This window comes from Myotis lucifugus, unplaced genomic scaffold (genome assembly GCF_000147115.1).
Source record: "Myotis lucifugus unplaced genomic scaffold, Myoluc2.0 scaffold_169, whole genome shotgun sequence".
NCBI lineage: Eukaryota > Metazoa > Chordata > Mammalia > Chiroptera > Vespertilionidae > Myotis > Myotis lucifugus.
Window position 1 is genome coordinate 477,328 of NW_005871217.1, and position 27,306 is coordinate 504,633.

The 27,306-nt window shown below is 46.6% G+C and overlaps 1 protein-coding gene across 15 annotated transcripts in view; it reads right to left on the bottom strand.

The window, feature by feature from the left end:
* Positions 1-1,886: 1,886 nt before the first annotated feature.
* HUWE1 (HECT, UBA and WWE domain containing 1, E3 ubiquitin protein ligase) overlaps positions 1,887-27,306 on the bottom strand; it is a 142,704-nt gene continuing 117,284 nt past the window's right edge. For 9 of the 15 annotated variants that reach the window (XM_023760014.1, XM_023760016.1, XM_023760013.1 and 6 more), the window contains 30 exons: positions 27,110-27,278; positions 25,598-25,826; positions 24,805-24,983; positions 24,217-24,306; positions 23,897-24,051; positions 21,412-21,457; positions 19,687-19,974; positions 18,517-18,808; positions 18,223-18,353; positions 17,502-17,716; positions 17,126-17,414; positions 16,886-16,988; positions 15,730-16,273; positions 14,497-15,100; positions 13,643-13,758; positions 13,374-13,530; positions 11,893-12,025; positions 11,429-11,631; positions 10,711-10,838; positions 9,143-9,239; positions 7,904-8,053; positions 7,239-7,484; positions 6,859-6,976; positions 6,244-6,384; positions 5,002-5,289; positions 4,791-4,896; positions 4,084-4,201; positions 3,593-3,774; positions 3,122-3,312; positions 1,887-2,547 (listed from right to left, as the gene is read on the bottom strand). In XM_023760014.1, coding sequence (XP_023615782.1) covers positions 2,445-2,547; positions 3,122-3,312; positions 3,593-3,774; positions 4,084-4,201; positions 4,791-4,896; positions 5,002-5,289; positions 6,244-6,384; positions 6,859-6,976; positions 7,239-7,484; positions 7,904-8,053; positions 9,143-9,239; positions 10,711-10,838; positions 11,429-11,631; positions 11,893-12,025; positions 13,374-13,530; positions 13,643-13,758; positions 14,497-15,100; positions 15,730-16,273; positions 16,886-16,988; positions 17,126-17,414; positions 17,502-17,716; positions 18,223-18,353; positions 18,517-18,808; positions 19,687-19,974; positions 21,412-21,457; positions 23,897-24,051; positions 24,217-24,306; positions 24,805-24,983; positions 25,598-25,826; positions 27,110-27,278 — 5,811 coding nt within the window. In that variant the 3' untranslated portion in view covers positions 1,887-2,444. Of the gene's footprint in view, positions 2,548-3,121; positions 3,449-3,592; positions 3,775-4,083; positions 4,202-4,790; positions 4,897-5,001; positions 5,290-6,243; positions 6,385-6,858; positions 6,977-7,238; positions 7,485-7,903; positions 8,054-9,142; positions 9,240-10,710; positions 10,839-11,428; positions 11,632-11,892; positions 12,026-13,373; positions 13,531-13,642; positions 13,759-14,496; positions 15,101-15,729; positions 16,274-16,885; positions 16,989-17,125; positions 17,415-17,501; positions 17,717-18,222; positions 18,354-18,516; positions 18,809-19,686; positions 19,975-21,411; positions 21,458-23,896; positions 24,052-24,216; positions 24,307-24,804; positions 24,984-25,597; positions 25,827-27,109; positions 27,279-27,306 lie in introns of those variants that run through there. The other 6 variants (XM_023760026.1, XM_023760020.1, XM_023760024.1 and 3 more) reach the window with 5 other exon arrangements.

The window sequence follows — 27,306 nt, forward strand, 5'->3', positions numbered from 1 at the left end:
AGTATTGTTTGTAAGTTCTATTAAAATTTTTATTGATCAGAAACAGAAATATCAGTGTTATTGACTGACTGCCTCCTGCACCCCCCTACTGGGGAATCCAACTGTGACATCCTGGTTCATAGGTTGATGCTCAACCACTGAGCACACCAGCTGGGGTGTTGGTGGTAACTTTTAAACATGCCTCATACTTTTTGCTTACCATTGGGATTATGCATGTTGATACATGCAATACATTTTAATGTTATTTAGGATTTTACTGTATGATATTACAATTTATTTATACTTGTTGGACAATAAATGTTTACGAGTATTTTGTTCATTATAACCAAGCCTCTTGCTGGTTTAGCATAGTCAAGTTTTACTTGTTTCCTGCTTTACTTCATGGTTAGAACTAGCAGAACAGTGCTAATGGTGATAACTGGCAACCCATGCTTCCGGTGTGATGTTGGCTCTTGGTCTGAGATTACCTTATCAAGGTAGCGTCTTTACCTTTAAGTTACTAGGAATAGTTATTGAGTGTTAGCGAGTGTCTTGTATCTTTTTGATAGGATTTTTCTCATTTCACATTGAGGGGATTATTACACCATACACACATCCCAAAGGCAAATCATACTTGGTCGTTAAGTTTTTGTAGTTTGCCATTGAGTTATTAACTTTTATTTCCTTCAGGGTTATTTCACCTGTATGCCCAGCTTCTACACCCAACTCCCAACCCTTGCACCCTTTTCAAATTTAAATGTGAGAGCTTTATTCTACTTTGATTTTCCAAAGAACCAGTTCTTAAGTTGATGGATCAATTATACTGTATTTCTGCTTACTTATTTTAAAGCCCTGCTGGACTCTCAGCTTCATCTCAGGGCACCACCTTTTGCTTAAGCCCATCCGATAACTGGACTCCTGCTATCTTGATTCAGATTACTATCCCCTCTTGAATCTTCATTCCCCCACAGCTGTACCATTCAACCCAAGTGCCACTGACAATGGAGTCTTCATTGATCTTCCAGTCTAGATCAGGTACTTCTGCTCTGGGAACCAAGGACCCCCTTCCTACATCAGTCATGGAACTGACCAGTCTCTTCCCCTTGACTGGAAGCTCAGTAGCAGCGACAGGGTTGAGTCATCTATCCTCTCAGTCATCAGCAGGGCCAGACAGATAAGTTTGAATTTTGAAAAAAGGGAGAGAATGTCCAGTAGCCATTTGCATTGGGACCAAAGGTATAGGTTAAGAACACACAACTGCTTTCCTAGATCCACACTTGGGACATGGTCAAGGGGAAAACCTTTATGCAGAGCCTCAGAGAATGAGAAAAACCACACAAAGCAAGCACCACTTGGGGTTATTTTTCTAACTAAACTTTTATTATTTTTTCTTTGGAGGCTGGAACCAAAGTCCTTAGATTGGCTTTAAGGGTTGGATGGAGTAAAAACCACAAGAGATTATTGGGTGATCTGTGAACAGACTGGCAGACAGACAGGCAGACAACAAAACCAAAACAAAAGGATGGTAAGACTGTTTTCCTAGAGAGCTTGTCAACTACTTGAAATTTGTTAAAAATAAACTAAAATATTAACAGATGAAATAAAAATCCTAAATTGAGCCCGACTTAAGACTGTTGTAAAGGCTCACCAAAGAAGATGGTGAGTTCTACTGGTTTGTTCCTCTCGAGCAAGATGCTTTGTCCTTGGCTGCAACACCATCACCACTCCCAAGTGCAGGTCCCATTCTTAAAAAATAGACTCCCCCAGTTCCCGGTGGCTGCGTCTCTCTCCTGACTACAGGAAAACCAACTTTGAAGGAGGAGGATGCACTGTGGTGACGGCAGAGATGGTTTTCTGGAGCGTCCATTTGGATCTTTTCTCCAGATGTCTAGCAAGTGCTCGAGGGATCTTTTAAGTTTGAAAAAAACTCCATTGTGAAAAGTGAGTTATGAAGAGTGCTCTTTATTTGAAACCTCCACAACACAGACGCCAATCTTGTCTCGCATTGAATCATTAGCTGTGCACATCAACACATTCCAAGCACAAATTAAGAAATGCAAACAGAACAAAAAAATATATATATATATAATTTTTCCCCTATCCAAAGGTTTCAAGTCTCAATGCAGCAAATCCTTCTGAACACAGACTCTGAGGAGCACACTGTTCAAACAGTTGGGACAAACAGGTCCCTGCAAAGGCTACTGCCTTTAAACACATGGGCCGGGGATCATGGACGGCATGGAATGGGGAGAGGAGGTGAGAAAAAGGGGGAGGGAAGAAAGAATGAGCAGGAGAAAGGGAACAGGTATGCACTGGAGAAGGTTGGGGCAGCTGGGACACACACATGGTGAGTTGGTGGATTTCATTTATTGGTATCAACATTTCCTTTCTGGTTCATTTTGTTTTCATCCCCCCCCTTCCCAGGTCCAACAATGGTAGAAAAACCCCACAGTTGTGGGGGCTAACTAGGCCAGCCCAAAGCCTTCAGAGCACTCCTGGATGGCCAATAGTAGCATGTGGCGGAGCTTCTCAAAGCTCTCATAGGCAGGCAGGTCCAGCTGATTGAAACTAGGGAAAAAAGAAAGATCAGTTCCTAATGAAAGATGACAACCAAATCCCTGTGTTCCCATGATGCCCATTTGACCTCTCCCTGAGGGAACCTATTTCTCACCTCTTGTGGACTCCCAATTTTGTCCTAGCCTGGTCTGCCCTCCTCTAACTTGGCCCCATTACTGGCCATCAGGCACCTAAAACGTAAACCTGACCCTGTCGCTTAAACACCATGGTCTCATCTATGGGCTAATGTGCAAGCTCCAAGGAGGCATTCAGGGTCGCTGGTGATCTGACCCCCGCTGAGTTCTTTAGCTTTGTGCTCCCTGCAACTCGAAATCCGTGCTCCAGCCACACTGAGCCCTGGAATACACTGTGGTCTCATGTGGTGGTTTTTATCTGCACTGTCTCCTCAGCCCCACTGTGAGTCTGGGCCAACTTCTGATCTCAGACATCAGCCTCTCCAAAAACCCACCAAATGGGAGCTGCTCCCAGGGGCAGGGGAGTTCCTGACCTTGGGTAAGGGCCTAAAGTTGGCATATATGCAAGCTTCATCTAAATGCTGAAAAGGAGAACAAACACTTTTGCTTACCATGTGTGAGCTGAAGGCAGGCGATCTGTGGACCTGTCATCTCGATGAATCTGAAACTTCTGAATTCCATTCATGCCTTCGAGGGCAGCAAAGCCTTGCAGGGGTACCTTAGAAGTACCCGTGACAAACTGGAGGAACTTGGCACGGTCAGCTTGGTCAAAAGAACGCAATGCTCTCCAGAACCACTGAATCTGCAGGAAGGGACACAAGAAGCCAGCGTTAGACAGAGAGCTCCTAGAAAAAAGGGGGGGATGGGACTTGGAATCTACGCAAGTCTCTTCTGTAAAATGGGTTTCAGCTCATTCACGGGATGAGCAAGAACATCACCTAAAAATGCGATCCAGAGAATGAAGAGTTACACATAGGTAAGTGGTCATCCATAGCGCCCTTCCCTTAAGAGCACTGCTTTATCTGGTGTCAAACTAGCACTTCTTAGGGGTGAAGGGGCAGGGAATGCCTGCAACAGCTCACCTGAATAGAGTTGGATTGGTATTTGTGGTATTCAGTGTTGGATTTCAAATCATCAATGTCGATTGTAGGCAGTCCTGATATGAGCAGCTCTAACTCCTGCTCAGTGAAGATGGAAATGAGGCGCTTTGGAATGATCTCATAGAAGCCTTCTAAGAAAGCCGCCAGCTGTTTGCGGATGGCTCCTGGAGAGAGAACCAACAAGCCACATGGAATCTGAACCCACACAAGCGTTAGAGGTCAGAAATCCCCCCAATCTAGCCCATGCTGCTACTAGGATGCTGATTGGACTGCCTGACTTGCCTGCCACTGTATTTCTGGGCCCCTATGAGGGTAGAGGAAAGGAAATATTTTTGGTTAAGTTTTGGATTCCTTTTGTGCAAGGTACTTGTGGCTGCCATAGGGGAAAAGAGGAAATGATGTGTGTAAAATGAAGTGAGACCTGACCAATTCCCATATTGAGCAACAATGGGCCTAAGGGACATTTCCCCTACCTGTCATTCTCATCTGGCACACCAGGTGTACATACTCCTTCTTATTCTCCTCTGTTACCAAGATGTTGGCCCCATTGGGTTTGAGGTCACGAACTTCACAGACTCCAAACTCTTGGACCTAGAACACCCAAAACATCAATCATATATACCAAGCTTGGTCTAGGATGGGGTTTATATAGATACCTGGGAACACACCCTAAATTCTTTGCCATGTCCTGGGCAGAGAGACAAAGTAAGGTCATAAAAAACAGTGATTTTTCTCATGAGGTCATAATTTCCTAACAGGAAAAGGCCAAGGTAAAAGGGGAAAGAGGGTATGGCTAATACATGTAACATAACATAACACAAACTTTACAGAAAACAATTTGGTGGAAGAGTAACCTTAAAAATGTGTTTTCATTTGTATAATTTTTCTACAATGAACTACTTTGGGAATGGAGAGTAACACTCTGGAGTAACATGTTGTTTTCTATAAGGGGGAAACCAGGAAAGAGTCTGGATTGTTTTACAAATTTTGGTTTTTCTGTTTGTGATGTCTCATACAAATACCCATTGCTCTCTACCAGATGGGAAATGGGGCACGGGATTTTAAGAAGTCAAGATACTTCCTTAAAACCATGAAGTTATCCAATGCCAAGTCAAGGGCGATCCAAAATGGGTTTCCTAGACGAGCTGGGATGTGCTGCAGTCAGGATTTCCTGACCTACCTCAGTGCTGAAGGTAAGGTCATAGCCTAGAGTGGAGACATCATTTTCCAGCAGATAGACCAGGCCTTGGTAGAAGTGGTAATCTTCGCTTTCCATATCCGTATACCTAGAAAAACACAATTAGACAGGGTCATGGGTTGGGGTGGAGAGGCAGCATAGGGGCAGGACACAAATAAAGGACCCGATTCCCAGGACTGTGCCACATCCTCACCTGACAGACTTGCCCAAGATGTGTTTGTAGAAGGAGCGAGTGAAGTAGCACTCCAGGAGGCGGTTGTCATATACAGCTTTGGCCACAATGCGTCCAACAAACTTAAAGTAGCTGAGGTGGTTGGGGTTGCAGTGGGAAGATGGATTGATGGTGTAGGTGACCCGGTCTCCAGGTGAGGTACGGAACAAGGCATACATAGGGTTAAACATCTCCCGAGAGATGATCATATACCACTCCCGCAGGAGCCCTCCAGCATCCTGCCCTTCTTCTCCTTCAAACACTATATACCTGCGTTAAGAGAGGAGAAAAAGATGTGCAGAAAGCCCAGGATAGAGCCAATCACTTATACAGCATGACCCAAGTGAACGAGTGACTAGAGCAGTGGCCAGGGAGTGTAAGGTCACAGGACAGGGTGCCAGGAGAGCCCAGAGGAGGGCACTGGGACAAAAAAGGGCATCATTGATAGATGTCCTGAAGTGCCAGTAAAGGCTGACCAATATTCCAGAAAACACCAATGGGAATGGTAGGGAGGCCTAAATGAGACCTCACTTAGGGGAAGTAGGGAGTGGTTAGGTGGTGTCAGAGAAGAGAGTGCTGCACCAAGTCCAATGTCAATAAGGAGTTGGTAGTGGAAGAGCAGGGCCCAGTCTGTCTTAGAAGCCTCTCTGACTTCCTTGTGATGACAGGGATAGCAAGCCCCTGCCACGAGGGAGAGGAGGCATCCAGTTCCTTAGTTTAGGAGCATCTGAACTGCTCCAATAGGTCTGTCCTCACATTGCTCCTGTGACATCTGGCATTACAAACTGCCAATCTCCTCTCGGTGGCTTCAGAATCACCAGTGAGCAGTATTTTCCCCAGCCCAAGGTACCATTTGCTCAGTAGGCGTCCTGTTCCTAGTGTAACAATGGGAAACTCTCTCTGCAAAGCCATCAGGTCTATCTTTATAAATGCCAAAGACTCTTCTGACTGGGAATTGTTGGGTAGCTCAGCCCAAGGGACAGCAGAAGATCAGTCTTATGAGACCAGGCCAAGAAGATGGGGGAGGCAGCTCACTGTGCTGATATCAGCTGGATTCCAAATGGAAATTCCTAGTGTGTGTGTGTGTGTGTGTGTGTGTGTGTGTGGTGGGGGCAGCACCTCCCTATGTTCCTCTGCACATCTGAGGCCTGAGTAAGCCTTCACTACGGCGGAGGAATGGCCCCCACCCTCCCATCTTGTCTGTTCTCTGCTCTGGGCTCTTACAATCGATTCTTCATTTCTTCAGGGGATTTCCGATGCAGCTCACGATAAGAGTCTTCAAAGACATGGTCACGGCGGACATGCACAGCCATGTCCTCTTTCCGGAGCCCTTCGTCCAAACGCTCTAGCTCTTGGCGGAAATATCTGGGGAGGTAGAAAAAGAAGGAAAACAGGATTAGGGTGGCAGAGCAAACTTCTGTTTGCCTCATTAGAATGAAGACTCACAATGACGCTTTCCCTATCCTTCAATTACTCTTATTTCTGCTCCCCACCTGTTCCCCTGGGGAAATGCCCAGTAGTTGGGAGAGACAGGTCATTTACTACCAACTCTCATTTCCCCCATCTCTACCAAATAAGGGCCCACAGAAACTGTAGCAAGTAAGCATGAGTAGTGCACAGGAAGGAAGAACAGGGGAGACAGGAGTGTTCAGGAGGCTTCCTGCACCCCCTGTGCACTATGGCTACCTGCACCTCCTGTATTACCTCGACAAATGGAACGGGACTTTAGGAAAACTGCTTTCTCAGGAAACAATGCCCCAGGAGGAACTCTGGCTCCTTTCTGGGAGGGGAGAAACTACTTGGAGAGTTCCCACCCCCACCAACATCCAGGGCACATACTTGCGCTTGACATCGAAGTCGAGGACACGAATGTAGTCTACCAGGACAGCAAAGGGCCCGTCAGCGAGGTGGGTAGTGGACTGCCGTAGGATCTGGTTTAACACAGTGCGGTGAGTCTCTGAGGGAGAAAGGACAGCAGGAATCAGCATATCATGGGTCCCAGAAGACTGGATGACAGCCATCCAGCCAGTAGGTCTTTCTTTCTTGTTTCAGGGAAAAAAGGTAGTGTGACACACAAGTGCTACCAGACAGGCCCTCCCTCACTAGCCTCACTTTCCAACCAACACACACACACACACACACACACACACACACACACAGCTAATGATAAAATACACAGCAGAGCCCTCTACATTTGGGGGTCTAAGAGTTCCCTGTACCTGCAAAGCGAAGGAACTTCTGCGTGTCGGGGGGCAGGCTTGAGGAGATGTGCATAGATGAGGGCTCCCGAGAGAAGAACGGGTCAAGGGAGGAAGGAGTGGCTGGGGTCAAGGGAGCCGGGGAGAGGGGAGGAGGCTCATCCTTGATGTGCGCCAGCTGGCTCTCGCGGGTGTCTCGAACAGGAGGCTTGCTCTCCCGCTCTGTGGCATGGACCAGAAAGAAGGCCTCCACGGCAGGCTGTAGCACTAGGGGTAGCAATGACAGGGAGGTGATATTTTTACAAACTTCAACATACAAACCTCTTCTTTTATATTATATATAATCTAGTTACAAAAGTACAATACAGAATAATTGAAACTTGCAGGAGAAATATAATGGTAGAATAAAAAAGTGAAGCCAAAGAGCACACCAGAGCTTCCTTGATGCCAAAGAAAAATGGCCAACCAGTTGTACAGAGTCCCCTGGTCTGAAAAGTAAAATATACCAGTCATAGAAAGAGAAGAAAAACATTTTTTTCTGACACTTAAGTCAGAGAAAAAAAACTCCTTTTCTTCGAATCCTCATTACAGAGACACTGAGAAAGGGGGGTGACCTGGAAGGAAGAAAAGTAAGAAGGCTAAAGGGGCCCCAGAGCAGGTTAGTGTGCCCTCAGGCCACCACTCACCTAGCACCGCATGCTGGTCATGAGATTCCTCCAGTTCCTTTAGACACTCGCCCAGCATGTCCCATAGCTCATCCAAGCTCAGCTGCTCACTGAGCAGGGGTAAGTCAGGTGGCCTCTCCTCCTTCTCCCCCTGGGAGTTTCCGTCCGAGCCTACAAGGCACACACAGGAGAGTCAGAAGGGCTTTGAGGTTTTCCCTTCATTTCGATTTTCCCAGACCAAACATGCAGATCAAGTAGAGTGGCCCACTGGCCATAGAGTGATAGGGAGCAACATCTGGAAGCAAGCTCTAGTCCTACACTGAATGACATTTGAATTTAAATTAAGTAAGATTAACACAATAAAAAAAAATGGTTCCTCAGTTGCACTAGCCACATTTCAAATGCAGGCTACTGAAATAGTAGCCACTGCAGAAAGTTCTACCAGATAATGCTGGTCTACTTACTGCCTAATTAATTCTCAGAGTATCTGTGGATTATTAAATTATCTAATATAGTTAAAAAAATGGATGTCCCTATAACACTATCCCAAAGGAATGTGTTAAACAGGTTCCAAAAAGTATTCATGTGCAATTAGTCTTCGGAAATGCTGTTAATAACAGCATCCACTGTGTGCCAGGTCTGCTCTAACACTATGTACACATATTAGCTCATTTAATCCTAACTATGAACATCCCTATTTTAATTATAAAACGGAAACAAAGAGAAGTTTGCCTCAGGTCCCAGAGCTAGTAAATAGGGGGGCAAGATTCAAATACATGCTATCTCCATGCATATCATACCATAGTTTCTTTTTAAAAAAATATTTTTATTGATTTCAGAGAGGAAGGGAGAGGGAGAGATAGAAACATCAATGACGAGAGAATCATTGATTGGCTGCCTCCTGCACGCTCCCTACTGGGGATCGAGCCTGCAATCTGGGCATATGCCCTGACTGGGAATCGAATCATGACCTCCTGGTTTATGGATCGACACTCAACCACTGAGCCACACCAGCTGGGCTATCATAGTTTCTTTACTACAGGAATTGCAACATGTATTGTGAATCTGAGACGAGAGTGAGGTGATTACGGTTAGTGATCCTGGTTGGTAATCGCCTATTAACATGTACAGAAAACAGTGTTTGCTTGAACGAATTGGAAACACTGAGCATATATTTTGTCGAGAGCAGGAACTCCAGTAGACATTCCATGAAGACTGACTCTTCTTTTTCCTGGGCTGGAAACGAGAAGCAGTACTGACCAGTGGACTGAGTATCCTGGGTACTGGGAGACGGCTGGTCCACATCCATGGGTGATTCCTCCCTCCGGACAGAACCTTCTGACTGGCTTGAGTCCGACTGGATAAAAGGGAGACAAAGTCACTTAAAGGGCGCAACTCTGCATTCTTCAGGGACAGGCTAGGGCTGGTCCTACCACTTCTCATATATCATAGGCTTAGAAAGAAGCTTCCTATATCTGGTCAGGAAACTCTACCTCTCTACGACAAAATAATGGCCTTCCCACCTCCTTTGCTGTCCTCCACCCTGAGCTAGCAAGCTCCCTCCCTGGATGCCTGCCTGCGTTGCCTCAATAGCATTCTGGACCTATGTCTAGTCATACACTAGCCTCTTGGACACAGACTTTTAAGATTTCTTCTTGGGGCAGTTTACATGTGTACATAAATATTAAACTCGGATGGGCAGAAGGGAGGTTTGTTCTTTATTCACAAAAGGTAAAATAAGCCCGGCCAGCGTGGCTCACTGGTTGAGCATTGACCTATGAAACAGGTGGTCACGGTTCCATTCCCAGTCAGGGCACATGCCTGGGTTGTGGACTCAATCCCCATTGTGGGGTGTGCAGGAGGCAGCCAATCAATGATTCTCTCTCATCATGGATGTTTCTCTCTCCTGCTCCCTTCTTCTCTGAAATCAATTAAAACAATATTTTTAAAAAAGGTAAAATATTAGGGGAATTAGTGCAACCTTTGATGGGTGGGATTATTTAAAAAGACAACATCAGTGGTATCACATGTGGGAAAAGGACTGGGCAGAAAAAAATACTCCAGAATAATAGCTCTCTATTCTTTTCCTGCTTGAGTCAAGGCCCTCAAGTTCTAGGCTGTTCCCAGCATGTTCAATGAACTCATACTGTATAATAGTATTTATAGAAAGGAAAACCAGGCCCCAGGATACCTTTTATCCTGCATCTTGGGAAGGTGACTTGCATGTTGCAAGGACAGGAAAACAATGAGTGCCACAGCATACATACACGATGCCAGGCCTTTCCTGTAGCCACTCTGTGCTGGGATCCCAACAATGAGCTGGCTACCTAGGAACCTGAAGGTTTCCTCCTAAAAGGGCCTGAGTGCCTAAGTGCCAGGGGAATATGGAGAGCAGAGGCAGAGGTCAGGGTGGAGGGAACAGCCGTAGCCAGAAGAGGCTACATAGGATGTGTACCAAGCTTGGGGGACTTCCAGGGGCAGGATTCCTGAGATGTCTCTGATGTACCTGAGTTGTTCCATGAGACTGAAAAATCTTCATCCCACATCCCCTCAGAACCCAGACATTTAGCATTATGCAGTTTGCAAAAGCGCCACTGTTGACGGGATAGCTGGGAGTGGGGTATGATGGCCAAGCTTTAAAATCAAACCAAACCAAACCAAACCAAACCAATGAACAAACAGTAAAGAAAACAACAAAAAAGTAACTCTGTTGTCCAGAGCATTTATATAGCAAACTTAATGCAAAAGCATACAAGGTAAGGGTAGTGAAACCCCACTGATGATGGGGGAGAGACAAATGAATGAGGGGCCACAGGCATCATGCTAACCGTTGCTGCTTGTTGCTGTCTCCGCGCCCTCTGACCCTCACGTACCATTTGTATAATGGCATCAGCCTCAGCCTCCAGCTGCCGAACAGCTGCCTGGATGCTGCTAGCTGAGCCTAACCCGGAGGAACCTGGGAGAAAGAAAGAAGGCAAGCTATAAAATGTAAAAAAAGGGAATGCCCAAAACTCTCCCATCTCCTGGGCTGCCACAGGGCATCTTGCTGAGGTCTGAGCTTTAGCTCAGGCAGCTTCAGAGTGCTCATCATTAGGCACTAAGGGCTACTGTTACAGACAAGGGCAGTGTACACGGTGCTAGGCAGATGGATGGTAGCAGGTGAGAGGGTTCTGTGGGACAGGAGGAAAGAGAGGATTTGGCAAGCCATGGCTGAGGCAACATGGCTGCAATGTATTAGTTAGGAGTGATCAAGGAAACAGAAAGGAGGCACACTCAGTGAGTTAAATTTTGTTCGGCAAAAGATCCACCCTCAATTTCTTTGCCAGATTTCCACTCCCCCTTAATTCCTACTTGCACTAATGCATTTCCTATGCAGGCAGCTTGAGGGAGATACAGAATGCAGCCATCAACATGTTAAGAAAGAATCATCACTTCCCTTTGGAAAGGTGAAACAGGAAGGAGACATGACATTAAGTCCTGCCCTCCAGGGACTCTGGGTTCTCCACCACCAACCCTGCCCCTCAACTGGACACTCCAATTCCATACCTAGCCTGCCTGTCTGCTTGGCTTTCTTGTTAGCTCGGCGCGTGTCGTCCCGCAGCTGGATGATGACCTGCAGTACTCTCAAGAAGAACTTCTGGGTAGATGTCTTGGATGTCAACATGGACATAGAAGGCAGCTGGAGCTCCCGGCCACCCAGAGGTCGCTTCTGAGATGCCACAATTACCACATTCTCAGCCATGTCAAACCTGGATGGTGTAGAGGTGGCTTGCGTATACTGACAGCACCAAAGCATAAACACTCAGAGCAAGCAGGGCTTTCTGGCGTCAACCAGAGGAGTAAGAAATCTCATGAGGAAGAACAGGGCCAAATGTGTATCGGACAGATAAGGAAATCTGCCCGGGGGCGGGGGGGGGGGAGGGGAAACGACCATCAGGAAACCAGCAAGAGCCACCTTTCAGCATGTCCCATATTCCAGTCCCACAGCCGAACAGGCAGCTAGCACCCACCTGCTCTGCATTTTGCCTTTAAGCTTTGTGGTCTGTGGCTGCTCCTCAGGAAGGCCATCAGGGGAGAGGGTCTCACACTGGGCTCGCCGCTGCTGTTCTAGGTTGTATTCCCGGAGCTCAGCCAGAAGGGTACCTGGGTAGGTGGGAGGAGCCAGCAAGTGTTCAGAGACTTTCCCAGTGAAGCAGCTGAAAGCCAAACTTTTCCAAGAAACCTGCCCAGGGCATTCTTTTTGCTCAGCTACAGAGAACCTGGGGTGAGCAGGAATTTTGCTTTATGCATCTGTTATGCAAGCTCTGGATCAATCACCCACCCAGGGACCACCAATTTACCTGGTCTCAAGAATCTGCACGAAGCACAGCTCAGTGCAAAGAGGAAAATTATGTTTTGCGGCCTGTATACCTCTTGAACGTCTGAGGTTTTTGTGGTGACCTCAGGCAAGTTACCCATCTTAATACAACTAATACTGCCTAACCTCACAAGGCTGCTTTGAGAATTAGGGGTAACTGTGTAGTAGAGGGCCTAGGACAGTGATGGCGAACCTTTTGAACTCGGCGTGTCAGCATTTTGAAAAACCCTAACCTAACTCTGGTGCCGTGTCACATATAGAAATTTTTTGATATTTGCAACCATAGTAAAACAAAGACTTATATTTTTGATATTTATTTTATATATTTAAACGCCATTTAACAAAGAAAAATCAACCAAAAAAATGAGTTCACGTGTCACCTCTGACACGCGTGTCATAGGTTCGCCATCACTGGCCTAGGACATTGCCTGGGTCACGGGTGTTGAATAAATGGTAGCAGTTAAGACAGGTCAGAGGCCTCTTCCGGATGAACCTTACAATTCTTAGTCCAATCAATTCTCTTATCACCTTAGCTCCAGGGACATTTATGAAAAGGAGGTAACTAAGCAGGCAGCTGATATCTAGGGAGGGCCATGATTGGCATGGAGGTGGGAGAGAGCAAAGAGACTCTATTCTGCAAGAAAAATGTGGCTCGACTCTTTGATTCAATCACTTCACCATCCTGGATTTTAGTTTCTTTCCTGGCAAAACTCAAAGGAAAACTAAAACTAGGTAATGTACAAGTGGTCTTAGAATTAGTGTACCTTCAAAACTGCACCAAGGCAGAGGGTATTATTTTGACTCTTGATACCTGAGCCTGATCACAGTGCAGGCACATCTCTGAGCTGACAAAGCTGTCTCAGCAGGCTCGCCAGAGGACTCTTAATGGAGAAATAAAAGGGCACTGCCAGTCCTACACATGCTCATTTGCCTTAAGCATGGATTACCTACCATGTGCCAGGCACTGGGGACGTAGAGAGAAGCCCAGCCTGGCTCTTTTAGAACTGAGCAGAAGTAGATGACAGCCCAGTACTATCAGAGATATGACAGAAGAGAGCATGGGGGCTATGCTATAGAAGCATAGGACTTTGATTTAGCTTAGAGGTTTAGGGAAGGCTTTACTGCCATTATTACCTATCTGTTTACAAAGGGTATAACCCAGGTGGCGGGCTCCATTCAGTAGCAGCTTGAGAACAGTGTCCCGAGTCCCAGGGTCCCCTCGAGAGAGCTGCAGTAACACATTAGCTGCATCTTCCAGGCCTTCTTCAGAACATGAGTGGGATGTTAACACCTGGGAAAAAGAAAGGAGAAAGAGTGAGCCCCAATTTGAGAACTAAAACCTTATCCACCCCTATCTACCTTTTCTCCCCAAACCATGGGAGACAGGAAGAGTTTGGACTCACCTCCACAGAGAGCTGTAGTTGGTTTTCAGTGAGGCCCGAAGATACCATCTTAAAGTCTGCAGTGCCAGTGCCCATATCACCCCCCTTTGCTGGAGATTTGCTGGACTTAGTAGTAGCTTTGAGGAAATAGATGGACACTGTTGTAAGCCTCTGAGACTCACATGCCAAAGACTTAAAAGCGGCAGAAACAAGGAATCACACTGAACTGTCCAGGACTTCAAAATGGAAACATAGTGAAAATGAAGATCCGCCCACCAAAGCCAAATGATTTGAGATGCCAAGTGCTCTTATGACTGTACCTTTTAAAGTGACAAAGAATCCCAGATGTTTCTCTCAACTGTTGCCCTACTAGCAAAACCCCCTCTTCAAAACCTACTTCTTCACATCATGCTTACTAGTCTACTGTAGTGTTCACTCCCTTCACTTCCTGGACCAGCCTGGCTATTCTATTCTACTCTGGTTCACATTGTCTTCTGCCTGTTCTTGAACTCTTTCCTCTAAGAACTAACACCCTCAACCATGCTGGAAAGGCTGGGAGTTCTTTGAAGACAGGATCCTTCTCTCTTTCCTCCTTTTGTTGCTTACCTAGGAGAAGCCACATTCAGTGAATGCCTGCTGGTCCTCACAGGAGTGTGTGTGTGTGTATATATTTGTGTGTGTGAGAGTGGGGGGTGCGGAGAAGAGGAGGGGAGGAGCAGAGAGAGAACTGGGACTGATGGTGGTGAGATTGAACACATTTGGGTCTCACAAACACAAACCAAGCCGATCACTCTCACTTAGGGAGGAATAACTGGATGGGAAGTGGGGGGTGAGGTGGTATACACACCCCATTCCCAGCCTACATCCACACTCACCTGAAACAGTAGTGGTAGCAGTCGTGGGGGTAGTCACTGTGGTTGAAGCAGCTATGGTAATGGTAGAAATAGCCGTGGCAGTAACCAGGGCTGGAGCAGAAGTGACAGGGGTGGTTGCAGCAGGGGGAGTGGGCGTGTTGGAGGCGACAGTGGTAGTGGTGGTAGACGTGGTTGAGGTGGCTGCAGCGGTGGAGGAAGCACCGCTTCCAGAATTAGCCTGTGTTTCCGACACTTTGTTTTCTGGGAGAGCAATTGAGATGAGAGAAAGGAGTCTGAGGAGTTTCTCTGTTAAGAGAGAGCTCCGGCGGATGACTGGGTGTGACAACATGTTCATGAGCTGCCCTAGTGGAGAGGCCTCCAGGCTGTATGGGGAGGTTTCCCCCTCATTCCCAGTGCTCACTGGCACTGACTTCACGGAGTTCTTGCCTTTCCGGCTGACATTCATGTTGTCCAGTTTCACCAGTAAGTCCCAGAAGTCTGTGCAAATGCCACTGCCGGAGGACTGTGAAGAGCATGGGCTGCAGGCCTGCTTACCGCCCCTTTCCCGATCGCTCTCACAGTTTGTTTCTTTGGTCCGCTGCTGTGTGAAGTGGCTGGGAAACACCTGCAGGGAATAGGAAAACAAGCTTGGTCCAGGGGTCTACATAGGAAACATGTCTTCCTGACAGGGAATGACACCTGGTTTCTAGGCTTGCCACTCCTTTGGACAGCTTTGGTAACACAGGAGAGATGTCATACAGTTTTATCCAACTGATGGCAAAGCAGCCTAGAAAGAAACAAGGGCTTTGTAGGGAGAGAGGATTAGTAAACTTTTGGAGCATCAATCTCTATATTTATAAAATGGGAGGTCACTTACACTGCCTTGTGAAATTAAGACATCATATAGTTTGCATAGTTCCTGGCATAAGATGGGCCCTTAACAAATGACAGCAATGCTTATTAAAAAGAGGACTATACTAAGTAAGTTCTAGGTCCAGTCAGCTCCATCACTTACTAGCACCCGACAGAGCCACTAAAAATGTCTGTAAAATGGAAATAATACAGTCCGCTGAAGGTTGTTTTGACGAATGAATGAGATAATGCATAAAAATTGCAGTGAAAATAAAACCCCCCCACAAAGTTATTTACTGGACAACTGCCCAGAAACAATACAGACTTCAGCAATATTTCCCCTAGGCTGTGGCTACCATCCCTCTTCCAACCCCAGAAGTAGGGTTCCTTCAAGCTCCTCACCTTGGCCAATTGAATGAGTGTGTCCAGAACATGCCTGCAGACAACAGGAGCAGCCTGGGGGTGGATGTGGACAGTAGAGCCACTGCTTGCGTGCTTCTCAGTATGTTTGCGCCCACCTGAACGCTGGATCTGGAATATGTTAGTCCTGCAGCCTAGGGCTGCATCCATGGATACTGAGAGCCAGGAAAGCTGGTTGGAGCTTTTAGACTCCATCTTGTGCAGCAGGTCCAGGGGTCGGTTTTCATGGCTGCCAGACCCACAGCTCTTGCTTGACTTTTTGCCCTTTTCCTCACTTGAGAGCTTGGGTGTTTCAATGCATAGCTCACTCTCACTGCTGCGCTGCAAGATGGACAGCAGGCTGCGTATGACCCAGTGACGGGTCTGGGCATGGTAGCAGAGATTTCTCAGTACTCGGTGTAGACGGCTAGTATTTAGTTTTGGTTCATCCACAAAGAGTAGGACCAGGAGACAAGACAGAGCTTCGTGATCCAGAAGGAGCCGTCCTCTGAGGCGGAGCAGAGTGTCCACATTACTGCCAGAAGGCCTGGAACAGAGCAAGGTTTCTGGGTTAACACTTCAACAATTTCCTCAAGGGGCTGCCTGCAAAGACTAGAGAATCACCCATTTTTGAGATAACAACAAGAGGCTCAAACAGGCTTGTAACTTGTCCTACATCCCACAATGACTGAGAAGAGAACAGAGATTCTATATTATCAATTGGTAAAATCAGACTGTACCTAAAGTCTTAGGAGACGATGCTTATTTCCACCTTCTCTAGACTACCAGAGGGTTATCTGCTGTGTAGGTGGGAACTGATCACTCCCTTCCCATTGGACTCCACTCTACTTCAGCCTGGTTAATAACAAACTCCTACTCCCACAGCCTAGACACTAAAATTTCAAAGGCAAGTGGCTTTTCCTTGTTACCATCACAGCTAGTGCTAGCCCGCCTTACTTTGTGATTATGGTCTATACTACTAGCTACACTCAACTAAAAGTGTGGCTTTATGAAGGGGGAGTCCAAAGCTCTGGCTCCCTCACTCATTTAAGGAAATACCCTAGGGAGATCATCCAGCCTCTCTACTTACATATTAAGGGAGTTGGACTAGTTGTAGATGTGAGAGGTGGTATAGCAAGGTGAAAAGAGACAAAAGTACCTGTTATGGCTGCTGCTACCCCCCATCTGGAAGGTACCACCTCTCTGCACTGCAAGGCGAGTGTACTGGACCCCACGGTTGCCACTCAGGCGACTGGTGAAAGCTGACAGGAAAGAAAAGGAAATTGAAATTGGGAAGAGGGGTGGTGAGCTAGGTCCAGGTAACGCAAAGGCAAACAACAGATCCTTATGTGGCCAAAGTTTGACATTCCAGTGCCCTCCCACTGCCTACTCTCCATACCCGGGCTTCGGAGAATAGCAGAGAGAGCAGAGGTGCTGCTGTGACCAAAGAGCCGCTCGTGCATGAGCTGCCGCTGTCGGGCTTCCTGCTCTCGCCTCAGAGCTTGAGCCTCAGCTGCAATGTCCGGTGGCATCACAGCCAATACGCTGTCCTCCATGTCCTCCAAGACACTACGGCGCAGGTCTGAGGGCAAAGTCTGGATGAAGGTCACAGGGTCCATGGGGGTGTCTGAGCTGGCATTCTGTGCTAGTTCCCGTCGCTGTTGCTCAGCCCTCTGCTGTGCCAGCACCTATTTGAGTAGAAATAGTCAATGGAGGTGGGGGTGGGGATAGCCATGGCCAGGCAGCCTGGCTCCACCAGCTTCCCGCTCACATACTTCCTCCTGGATGGCTGGAGGTAGGGCGGCCAGGAACTCAGGGCTCACTTCAGTCACGCCAGGATTTGCAACCACTGCAGGAGTTGAGCTATTTGTGGAGGGGGCAGGCCGGGTGGGTGGACGGATGCCAAGCTGGTTTTGTAGCACTTCCCGGCGGATGTCATCGGGCAGAGCAGCCAGAAAAGAGGGGTCTACACCTTCGGGAAGACTGATACCTGAAGGGAGATGCAAGATGTAAAGGAACTCAAAGCCCCTCTACTGATGCCTAAGATGTAGCTGAAGGAAAGAAACCTATGGCCTTGTTGGAAGAAACCAGCCTTTTGTCCTCACTGCATGCAAAGGCCCACCCACCTTCCTTGGGCTCAGAATAGCTCTTGTTCTGTGCCAGGTTCTGTATGCAAATTCACTTAACCTTCATCAAGAACCTATCATGTAGTTATTATCAATCCCTCAGTATCAAGAAGATCAGAGAAGTTACGTAATGGCCCAGGTCCTCAAGGCAGGAGATGGCAGAGGGGGATTTGAGCAAAGATCAGTTTGACTCTAAAGCCTGGGCTCAATCCATTACGCAGTTTCAGCAGACCCTTACTGCTGGTTCTCCTCCAATACATACGCCTGCCAACCATCTGAATAGAACCATTTGGTTGGTGGGCATTTCCATGCCAATGGCTACAAGAAGCTGAAACAAGCCCAGGATAGCCTGAGCTCACATGTGGCTCACCTGCAAGGGGATCTTCCTCTTCACTGCTTGTTGAAGGCAGTGGCTCTTCTAAGATTCCCTGGGAATCTCCTCCAGAAATGACCACAGCAGACTCTCTGATAGAAGAACTCTCAGAGGATGCAGGGGTAGAGCTAAAGGAAATCATTTTCATGTTGTTCTCTGTATCATGTTTTCTATTTATAAAATATGCCTACAATACCCCTTTCTCAGCATATGCATTAGTTAACAAGTAGGAATGTGGCTTGAAATACCCACCAACACATCCTGCCCTCCTCTTGCTCACATAATGCTTACCTGTTCTCACCGGACTGGGCAGGTTCCCCTGACCTATCACCCCTGCCTTGCACTTCTGCCACAACTGGTGGGGCATCCCCAGAAGTAGAGCTGCCTGCTGTGGGCTGCTCAGAACTGCCAGCTGCTGAGGTGTCACCCACAGCCTCCTCTAGGGTACAGGAAGCCAGGCTGCTGGTGTCCATGGGAGAGCCTTCCAGTTGACTGCTGACAGCTGTCAGTGCATCAGAATCTTCAGCTCTCTCTGGGGAAAGAGAGGCTAGGAGGAAGTCACATGGAGAGGTTAGATCTCTGCCTGGAATTAAGAAGCAGCCAGATCAGACCTCTCACTTCTTTACCTTCACGCCACGATAGTCTGTGTTCCCCCTCAATTTCATCTACTTTAATAGGCTCAGCTCTAGTCCCTTCTATCACCTGTTGGACATTTATGGGGTTCCAGGCATGCCTGTGAAACATCTTTCCTAGGCACCCCAGGTCAGGGATCCTGTCACTTGCAGATTTTCCCACAGGCACTATATGTACATGCATATTGGTTCTATTTATCTCAACAAACAAGGTTTTTTGAAGGAAAAAAAACCACCCTATATCTTAAGGCTTTTCCAGAGCACATCACAGACAGCACAGTACAGAGCAGCGATGGCAAACAGGTTTCAATTTACCCTGTTGGAACACTGCCGAGAATTTTGAGGCCCCATTTCACACCAATAGGAAACAGTGCCATGAAATAAATTATGTCTGCCAGGATGGGAGAGCTATACGTGTGGGGTTATGTGCTTGCCATCCCTAGAACTATGGATCGAGAGCAAGCTTTAGTCACACAGATCTGAGTTTTAATCTCACCTCAACTACTTACTGACCTTGGGCTAATTATTTCACTTCTAAGTTTCAGTTTATTCACAGAGATAACACCATCTACTTTGGAGGGTTATTTTAAAAGAAGTTAAATAATAAGCCCAGCATGATAGCCTAGGAACAGAGTGATCACTTAATGACACAGACAAGAAATCTTAACTTTAGCTAAGAAAGCTAATGTGCAAGCTAAGATTCTACTATTTGAGGACTTACTTGAGTTTTTACTATTTCTCTAAAGTAAGAGAGGAAAGAGAAACTACAAAGATATCTATTTTCTCCTCCCTGAACTACCCCCCCTCAAAACCTTGAAACTGTACTCACTTATAGTGGGAGCTGGAGATAACTCCATCTGAGTCGTTTCTCCTTCTCCACTTGGCCTTGTGGTCCCCAACTCCACTGGCTCTACAGGCATCAATAGCTGTGCAGAGTTTCCACCTTCTCCAGTTGGGGATTGCAGCTCTTGAGCAATCTCTCCCAAAGCTGGTGGAGCTGGGAGTGTTGGTTGCTGTTGTGAAGGCTGTAAAGTGACATTGGCCTCCTTGGACTCAGATGTAGCTGCATCAGTTGAAGATGGGGTTGTTGGGTAGCTGTCAGGCATAGGAGTCCCATCTTTCTCGGAAAGAATGACAATAGGTGTGTTAAAAGGCAATCAGACAAGAACCTGGGGAGCCACTCAATCAGCACACGTGGCTTGACAAGTATCCCACCCAGTCAGTGATGCAGAATTCCCCCCAACCACCAAGTACTCCTAGGAATAGCTTGTGGCTGATCTGGTATACCCAGGATAAGGGCTAAGGCACAGCGCTATCTTAGTCCCAAGAATTGGAGATCCCTTTGTAGAACTTAAAAATTAAATCCTTTCTGTGCCCCAGAAGGGGGAAAAGTTCAAGTCACTTTATATTTGCTCCACTCTAAATATCACCTGCCCCCTTCGACCACTCCTTTCTTCTAGTCCTGATTATCCAAGGAACATCTGTAATTCTGTCTAATGGAAGCAACTGTGCCAAGACTAAGTGTGAATATGCCACACACCAGGGAAAGTAGTAAGTTGTATAGTTATCTTCTATTGGGGCCTTAAATCCCTACCCCACACAACAATACAACTTACTACCTCACCCCGGCATGAGCAGAATCCTCTAGCAAGGGTAGTAGGCAAGAGGTTATATTATTGGATGACAGACCCTTTCAAAGATCTCTTGCTAAATTAAGGGCACCAGGACACCTACCCTCTTTCACTGCTTTTAAAAAGACTGTGTAGACTTTGGTACAATCATTTCCCAACTCAAGTGCCAAAGGAGATAGAAGGTATAGGGAAGCAGTTCTGAGGAAATAGGGGTGGGGAGACATATAATACCACATGGACCTATCAGACTCACAAAATAGCTACTGACATTAAGATTAGGAGGAACAGAAAGCATATAATAGTAATACCATTTAGCCCACAAAGCTACTTTCCCCAATGGCAGGTTACTCAAGATAATGTTCCTAGACTTTTGGACTCCACAGATGGATAAAATTTACATAGAAAGCAAAAAGTAAAAAGAGACTAACATAGGGTTACCAACTTTTAGTTTAGCTAAGAAAAAAAATTTCATAAAAGTATTTCAATACCAAAGAACTAAGGACATAATCTCTATTAAAAATATATTCATTTAAAAGTTGGATAATTCCAGCTTCCCGAAAAACTCATTAAACCTCCCTTATTTTTTCATTTCCACTGAAGACTGGCATTTGGGAGCCACGGAGGTCACCAAAGGGGACAGGACACATGGCCTCACTACACATGCCAGAAGGCTACACAGTATAATCAAAACGAGAAGCTGAACAGAGCACGTCGAAGGGGAAGTGTACCACCGTGGGAAAGACAGTAGACTGTATAGTTATCTCCAAGATGGGGTATGACCCTAAAACTATACAATCTACTACCTCATCCCACAGAGCACCAGAGTTCATCTTCAGCCCTCTTGGGCCAGCTACTTGGAAGGGTCAGGAGAAAGAATCAACCAATTAGAAAGAAGAGGAAGAGGAAGAGGAAGGGAGAGTTACCTGTGAGGTTCTGTTCAGTGGAGTCATTTGTCTTAGATGCAACACACTGTAAAGAGAAGGGACAGACCAATGTGGGACTCTGCAAACACATTAGAGCTCAACTGTAATAGCCACCCCTCCCCCTCCCCACACACATATGCCATCTATGAGTTCAATGCCTGAATGGAAGATGAGTACTTAAGTATGCAAATATATGTCCAATTTCTCTAATACATACTCATGTTCAAGGATGGTTTGGGAATAAGTGGGAAACTGCCAGGTGGCTGACTAAAGAATGAGAAGGATAATAAAAACCATTTTAGAGCTAGGTTGGACATAGGACATGACCTGAACACAATCATGAAACCAGCAAGAATCTCTCAAAGTTTTATCTATATGTATTTTCCTTCCCTGGGCTCATTTTGACCACTTCAGCTTTTTTCATTACATGCCAGGCTTGCTCATTTTCTATCCCTTTTTATGTGTTTAAAACAATATTACTGTTTACTAGAGGCCCGGTGCACAAAAATTTGTGCGCTTGGTGGGGAGGGGGGTCCCCTCAGCCTGGCCTGTGCCCTCTCGAAGTCTGGGACCCCTCGGGGGATGTCCACCTGCTGGCTTAGGCCCACTCCCAGGGGGAATGGGCCTAAGATGGCAGTCAGACATCCCTCTGGCAGCCCGGGAGCCCTCGGGGGATGTCCACTTGCCAGCGGGGAACAGGCCTAAGCTGCAGTCGGACATTCTTAGCACTCTTGAGGAGGTGGGAGAGGCTCCGCCACCATCGTTGTACTGTCAGCCTGGCTTGTGGCTGAGCAGAGCTCCCCCTGTGGGAGCACACTGACCACCAGGGGGCAGCTCCTGCATTGAGTGTCTGCTCCCTGGTTGTCAGTGTGTGTCATAGTGACCAGTCGTTCCCAGTTGTTCTGCTGTTAGGGTCCGTATGCATATTACCCTTGTATTATATAGGAAGGAGGAGGATAGAGGCCTGGTGCACAGGTGGGGGCCGGCTGGTTTGCCCTGAAGGGTGTCCCAGATCATGGTGGGGGGGTCCCGCTTGGGTGCCTGGCCAGCCTGGGTGAAAGGCTGAGGGCCGTTTTCAGGCTGGTCACGCCCCCGGGCTGGAAGCAGGTATCTGGGATTTATTTAACTTCTATAATTGAAACTTTGTAGCCTTAAGCGAAGCCCAGGTCGGGTTGTCCCTGGCAATCAAGGCTCTCAGCCCCTCTTTGAGTAGAGGCCACGCCAGCGGGAAGCAGGTACCTGGGATTTATTTATCTTCTATAATTGAAACTTTGTAGCCTTGAGTGGAGCTCAGGGCTGGCCAGGGCAGGCGGGAAGCTTGGCTTCCTCCATCGCCTGGGGCAACGCAAGCCTCCTGCTCGCTCCAGGTCTGTGGCTGCAGCCATCTTTGTGACGGACTGAGGAGTGATGGTTAATGTGCATATTACTCTTTTATTAGGTAGGATCAGGTAAAAGTCCTATATAAATGTATTTCTTAGAAAAAGCTCATCAAAACTGAGTATTACAATATCCTTCTTTTTAATCCATCAGATACCTTAACTGCTGAGTAGGGTATAATAAAGTATTTCACTGAAGTCTTTTAATTTCTACTAGAGGCCCGATGCATGAAATTTGTGCGGGGGGAGGCCCTCAGCCTGGCCTGCGCCCTTTTGCAATCTGGGACCCCTTGGGGGATGTCCAACTGCCAGTTTAGGCCTGATCCTAACCACCTGCCTGCTTGGTCCTTACTGCTTGGCTCCCGCCACCACCACTGTGCTTGCCAGCTGTGGGAGCGCACTGACCACCAGGGGGCAGCTACTGCATTGAGCATCTGACCCCTGGTGGTAAATGCATGTCATAGTGACCAGTCGTTCTGGTCGTTCCACTGTAATATTCACTGGGCTTTTAATATACAGATTAGCTTATAATTCATGTATTTTAAAGCTACACTGTTGGAGGTTCCAGAAATTTCAGAAAAAGGTAGGTAGCTAGCTTCTTTCTAAACCAAAATTATGGTAGAGATTTTAAGCCCTAGAAAATGACATGTGGTGATGGGGTTCAGGGTAAGAACATTTTCTCTGCTCTGAAGCCTAAGCAGATGAAAGAATGGGGTTATCTGGTAAGCCACCCCCCTGCCCTGACACTTTGTAAGGCTATCTACTGAGACAAAGGGAACTGAACCATCAAGAGCATGGTCATAGTAAAGGTCATTCTTTTTGCCCAGTTGCAGTCACTGAAGGTAGTGACTACATAGTGTGACTGCTGAGTCAGGAGCTGCTTTGGTTCTGACTTGTTTTCCCTAGCAAGACATTGGAGAAATTATTTCCCCTCTGGGTTTGAATTCTACCACCACAAAACGATGTGAATGTACAGCAAATTCTCAGTTTCAATGTGAACATCCAAGGATTCTTCAATGAATCTTGGTGCCATGTGTATGGAAAAATCATAGAAAGTTAAGGCAGACAGACACAGCCAAAGATGAATCTCCCCAGCCCTTAAGAATCACCTGTGCATTCTGATCCCTGTTCTCCTTATCTTCTTTGCCTTTGTCAGTTATTTTTGTTTCTTCCTCAGCCAGTTGTTTTCTCCGTTTTTCTCGCCTTTCTTCCAGCTCCTCATCCCTCAGGAATTCCAGGTGATTAACAATGGGCACTTTAACAACTGGATCAAAGAAGCAAAGATCAGAGGCTACTCAGGGGAGGTGGAGGGAGGAACCAAAGAAGCAGAGCTTGTGGCCTCAGAGAACCAGGGAAACCACTTTCCATGTACTTGTTTCAGCACTGGAGGGCTCATTACTGCCCTGATAACTAAGCTGTCACCACACACCTGAAACACAGTCGTGCATACTTTCAGCATCAAGGACTTTACATTCCTCTGTCCAGCGGGTCAGGGCTGTGGGGATGCTGGACAAGGTCCCTGTAGAAGAACAAAGGAGAATGAGACCCTTGGCCTTGTCATGTGTCGACTAAACAATCACAGTATTTTCCTAACAGGATCCAGTGTCTGTCACAAGGACTGGCACATCATAAGTACCAGAGATAATAAAGTTTTTATAGCCCAGCCAGCATGGCTCAGGGGTTGAGTATCGGCCTATGAACTAGGAGGTCACAGTTGGATTCCTGGTCAGGGCACATACCTGAGTTGAGGGCTCAATCCCCAGTATGAGATGTGCAGGAGACAGAATCATCAATGATGAGAATCATTGATCGGCTATCTCTCTCTCCCTCTCCCTTCCTCTCTGAAATCAATAATAATATATTTAGAAAAATAAAATTTTTGTTGCTTTGGCTAAGTCATTGAGTGGTTCTGGCTTCTATTATAAAATGGGGCTTTTTGAGACAGGGCAGATACTGTGCTGCCTTCCCTCAGCAGAGAAAAAGTAGAATCTGATAAAAACGCATCACACAAACTTGCCTGCTTGGCTGGTAGCTGTGCTCTGGTCATGGAAAAAGTCATCCAGCAGTTCGTCGTCAGACCTGGCAATAATGTGGACGTCATCATTGCCCACCAGGAGGCGGGCCCGGCCCCGGCTTTGTAAGGGAAGGCTGCTGCTCAGCTGAAGGATGTCAGCGGCAGCAGAGGGACCAAGTAACCTGTAGGGTGATGGTGGAATGCCATGGTCACTGTACATCGGGGCCCTTCAACTTATTACTGTGCGACCCTTTCTGCATCCTCTCGAAATGCGTAGCACTATTACGAACCGATCACACAACAAATAAGTTGAAGTTACTTTCGTGTAACTACTCCACCAGTTTGTGAACTTTATTCAGGCTGAGGTTGCACATTAGTCCACAGTTCCTGGCACAAGGTGAGTGTCACTGATAATGCCTCCCTTGCACACCCACTGTAGTTTGTACAATGACCATTAAGGTATCTATAACCCTTTCTTTCATTTCTAAAACTACTTAAAAGTAACTTCAGAAGTGAAAGAAACACTAAACCTTAGGGCACGAATCATGTTCTGTCTGTATCTAAAGTGTTAAGTGCTTGGTATATGAGATGCTTAATGATTGCTTAGTGAATACACCAAAAGCAAAAGAACATGTTATACCATTTGGCATTCCCCAAAAGGCTGCACATATAGTTTACAAGGAAATGGGACAAATATGTTATCGGTGTGTGTGATGAGAGCATTAAGTGATGAACTGCTCCCTCCAGGTTAAGACAATGCTGAAGCCCAGTGAGCCCAACAACCTTTGTAACTCACCTCTGGAGTATGAGAGGAGGGTTGGGCTGGCGATTCCCAGGGTAGTGAACATGAATGGTGTGACCTGTATTGGCTGTCAGCTGCCTTAGGGTCCTTTGACTGCGCCCGATGCCCTGGGTGAGACGTGTCGTAGAGGAGCCACTTCCCAATGTCAGGGAACTGTGGTCTGCATGGCGTACCATCAGTGGGTGGGTGGTAGGGATATTTCCTGGGGATGGGGGGATGTCTGCTGCAAGGACAATATGCAAGGTGTCAGTGCCAAAAAAATTTTCCTTCCATGATTGTTCAAGCAGAACCATGTCTCCTGGGCCTTACTTCCTCACACGGAAACCTGAGCTTTGTCCTTTCTCCCTCATTCCCACAACTCATCTATGATCACTGACACTACCATAGCTTATGCCACCATTTCTCACCTAAATACTACAACAGCCTCCTAAGTAGTACCTTCTCCCAATCCATTCTCCACACTATAGCCACAGTGATGCTTCCAGGCCCCTCAGCAACATGCTGCACCTGCCACTTCGAAGAATCCTCTCCCTCATCTTTACCTGTTCTTTTGTTTTTGGCTTAGATATCACTTCCTCTGACTCTACAGATTGGCTTACTAACCATTTACTCTGTGCTTTCTTACCATACTACAATATAGTTCCTGCTTATTTATAATTCCTAATAGACCATAAGCTCCTATGAGGGAAAAGGGCTGTTTTCTTTGCACTCCTCAAGTATTTGTTCCATTTGTTGAATAAACAAAGGCTCAACGTAAGGAAGATTGATGCAAATAACAAAAATGCAAAGAAAATCACAGAATAAAAGGTATCTTGAAAATCATGTTATCTAACCCATTTCCCCCCCTTTTCAAACTTTTCATTTACAGGCGACAAACTGAGGCTCAAAGAGGTAAGAGACTACTTGGCCAAGACAACCCACCAGAACAGTCTTTTCTGCTATATCATGCTTGTGATTTGGGATTAAGAGCTGCCTTCTCAAGACAGGTTGATTTTAAGAACTCGATGCTAAAAGGGAACTGTGACACTGATGGGGGAGGAGGGAAGAGATTCACTCTCTCCTCCGAAAAGATGCATCTTTGATGAACAAAGTGAATGTGCTCAAATCTACTCCCCAATGCCAAGCTCAAAGGTGTCCATACAAACTCTCAAGATCCAGTGTTAGAAATAAAGATTATTGAATGACTTGTTACTGTAGGGTGCCTGACGCAGTCAGCCTTGGTATCCCATTTTTTATAAAATTCAAGCAAATCAAGTCGTCCAGGCTCTAAATTAGCTGCCTGATTACTGAGGTGGAGAGAACAAGAGCCTCTCACTATTCTTTCTGCTAAGCATACACTTATCGAGAGAGATGGATTCAGATATCCCTTGCCCCAGGATGTTGGCATAGGAAAAGAAGTGCTGTCTATCAGATTCATAGCTGCTCTGCTTCAATCACTGTTTGGCTTACCCTAGAAAAGGGTATAAGAATCAAGAGATAAAACCCAACTGAGCCCCTGTATCTTACTAGCACTGGAGAACATGTTGTCAAACTCAATGATGAGATCATCCTCCCGGTCAAAGCGCTCAAATCGGACCAAGGGAGAAGCGTTCATATCAGGGTAATCCTCATCCAATTCCATTTCAGAGCCATCGTCGTCATCGTCTTCATCTCCCTCTTCACCTTCATCATCCTCCTTAAGGGGAAAATAGGAGATGGAGAAT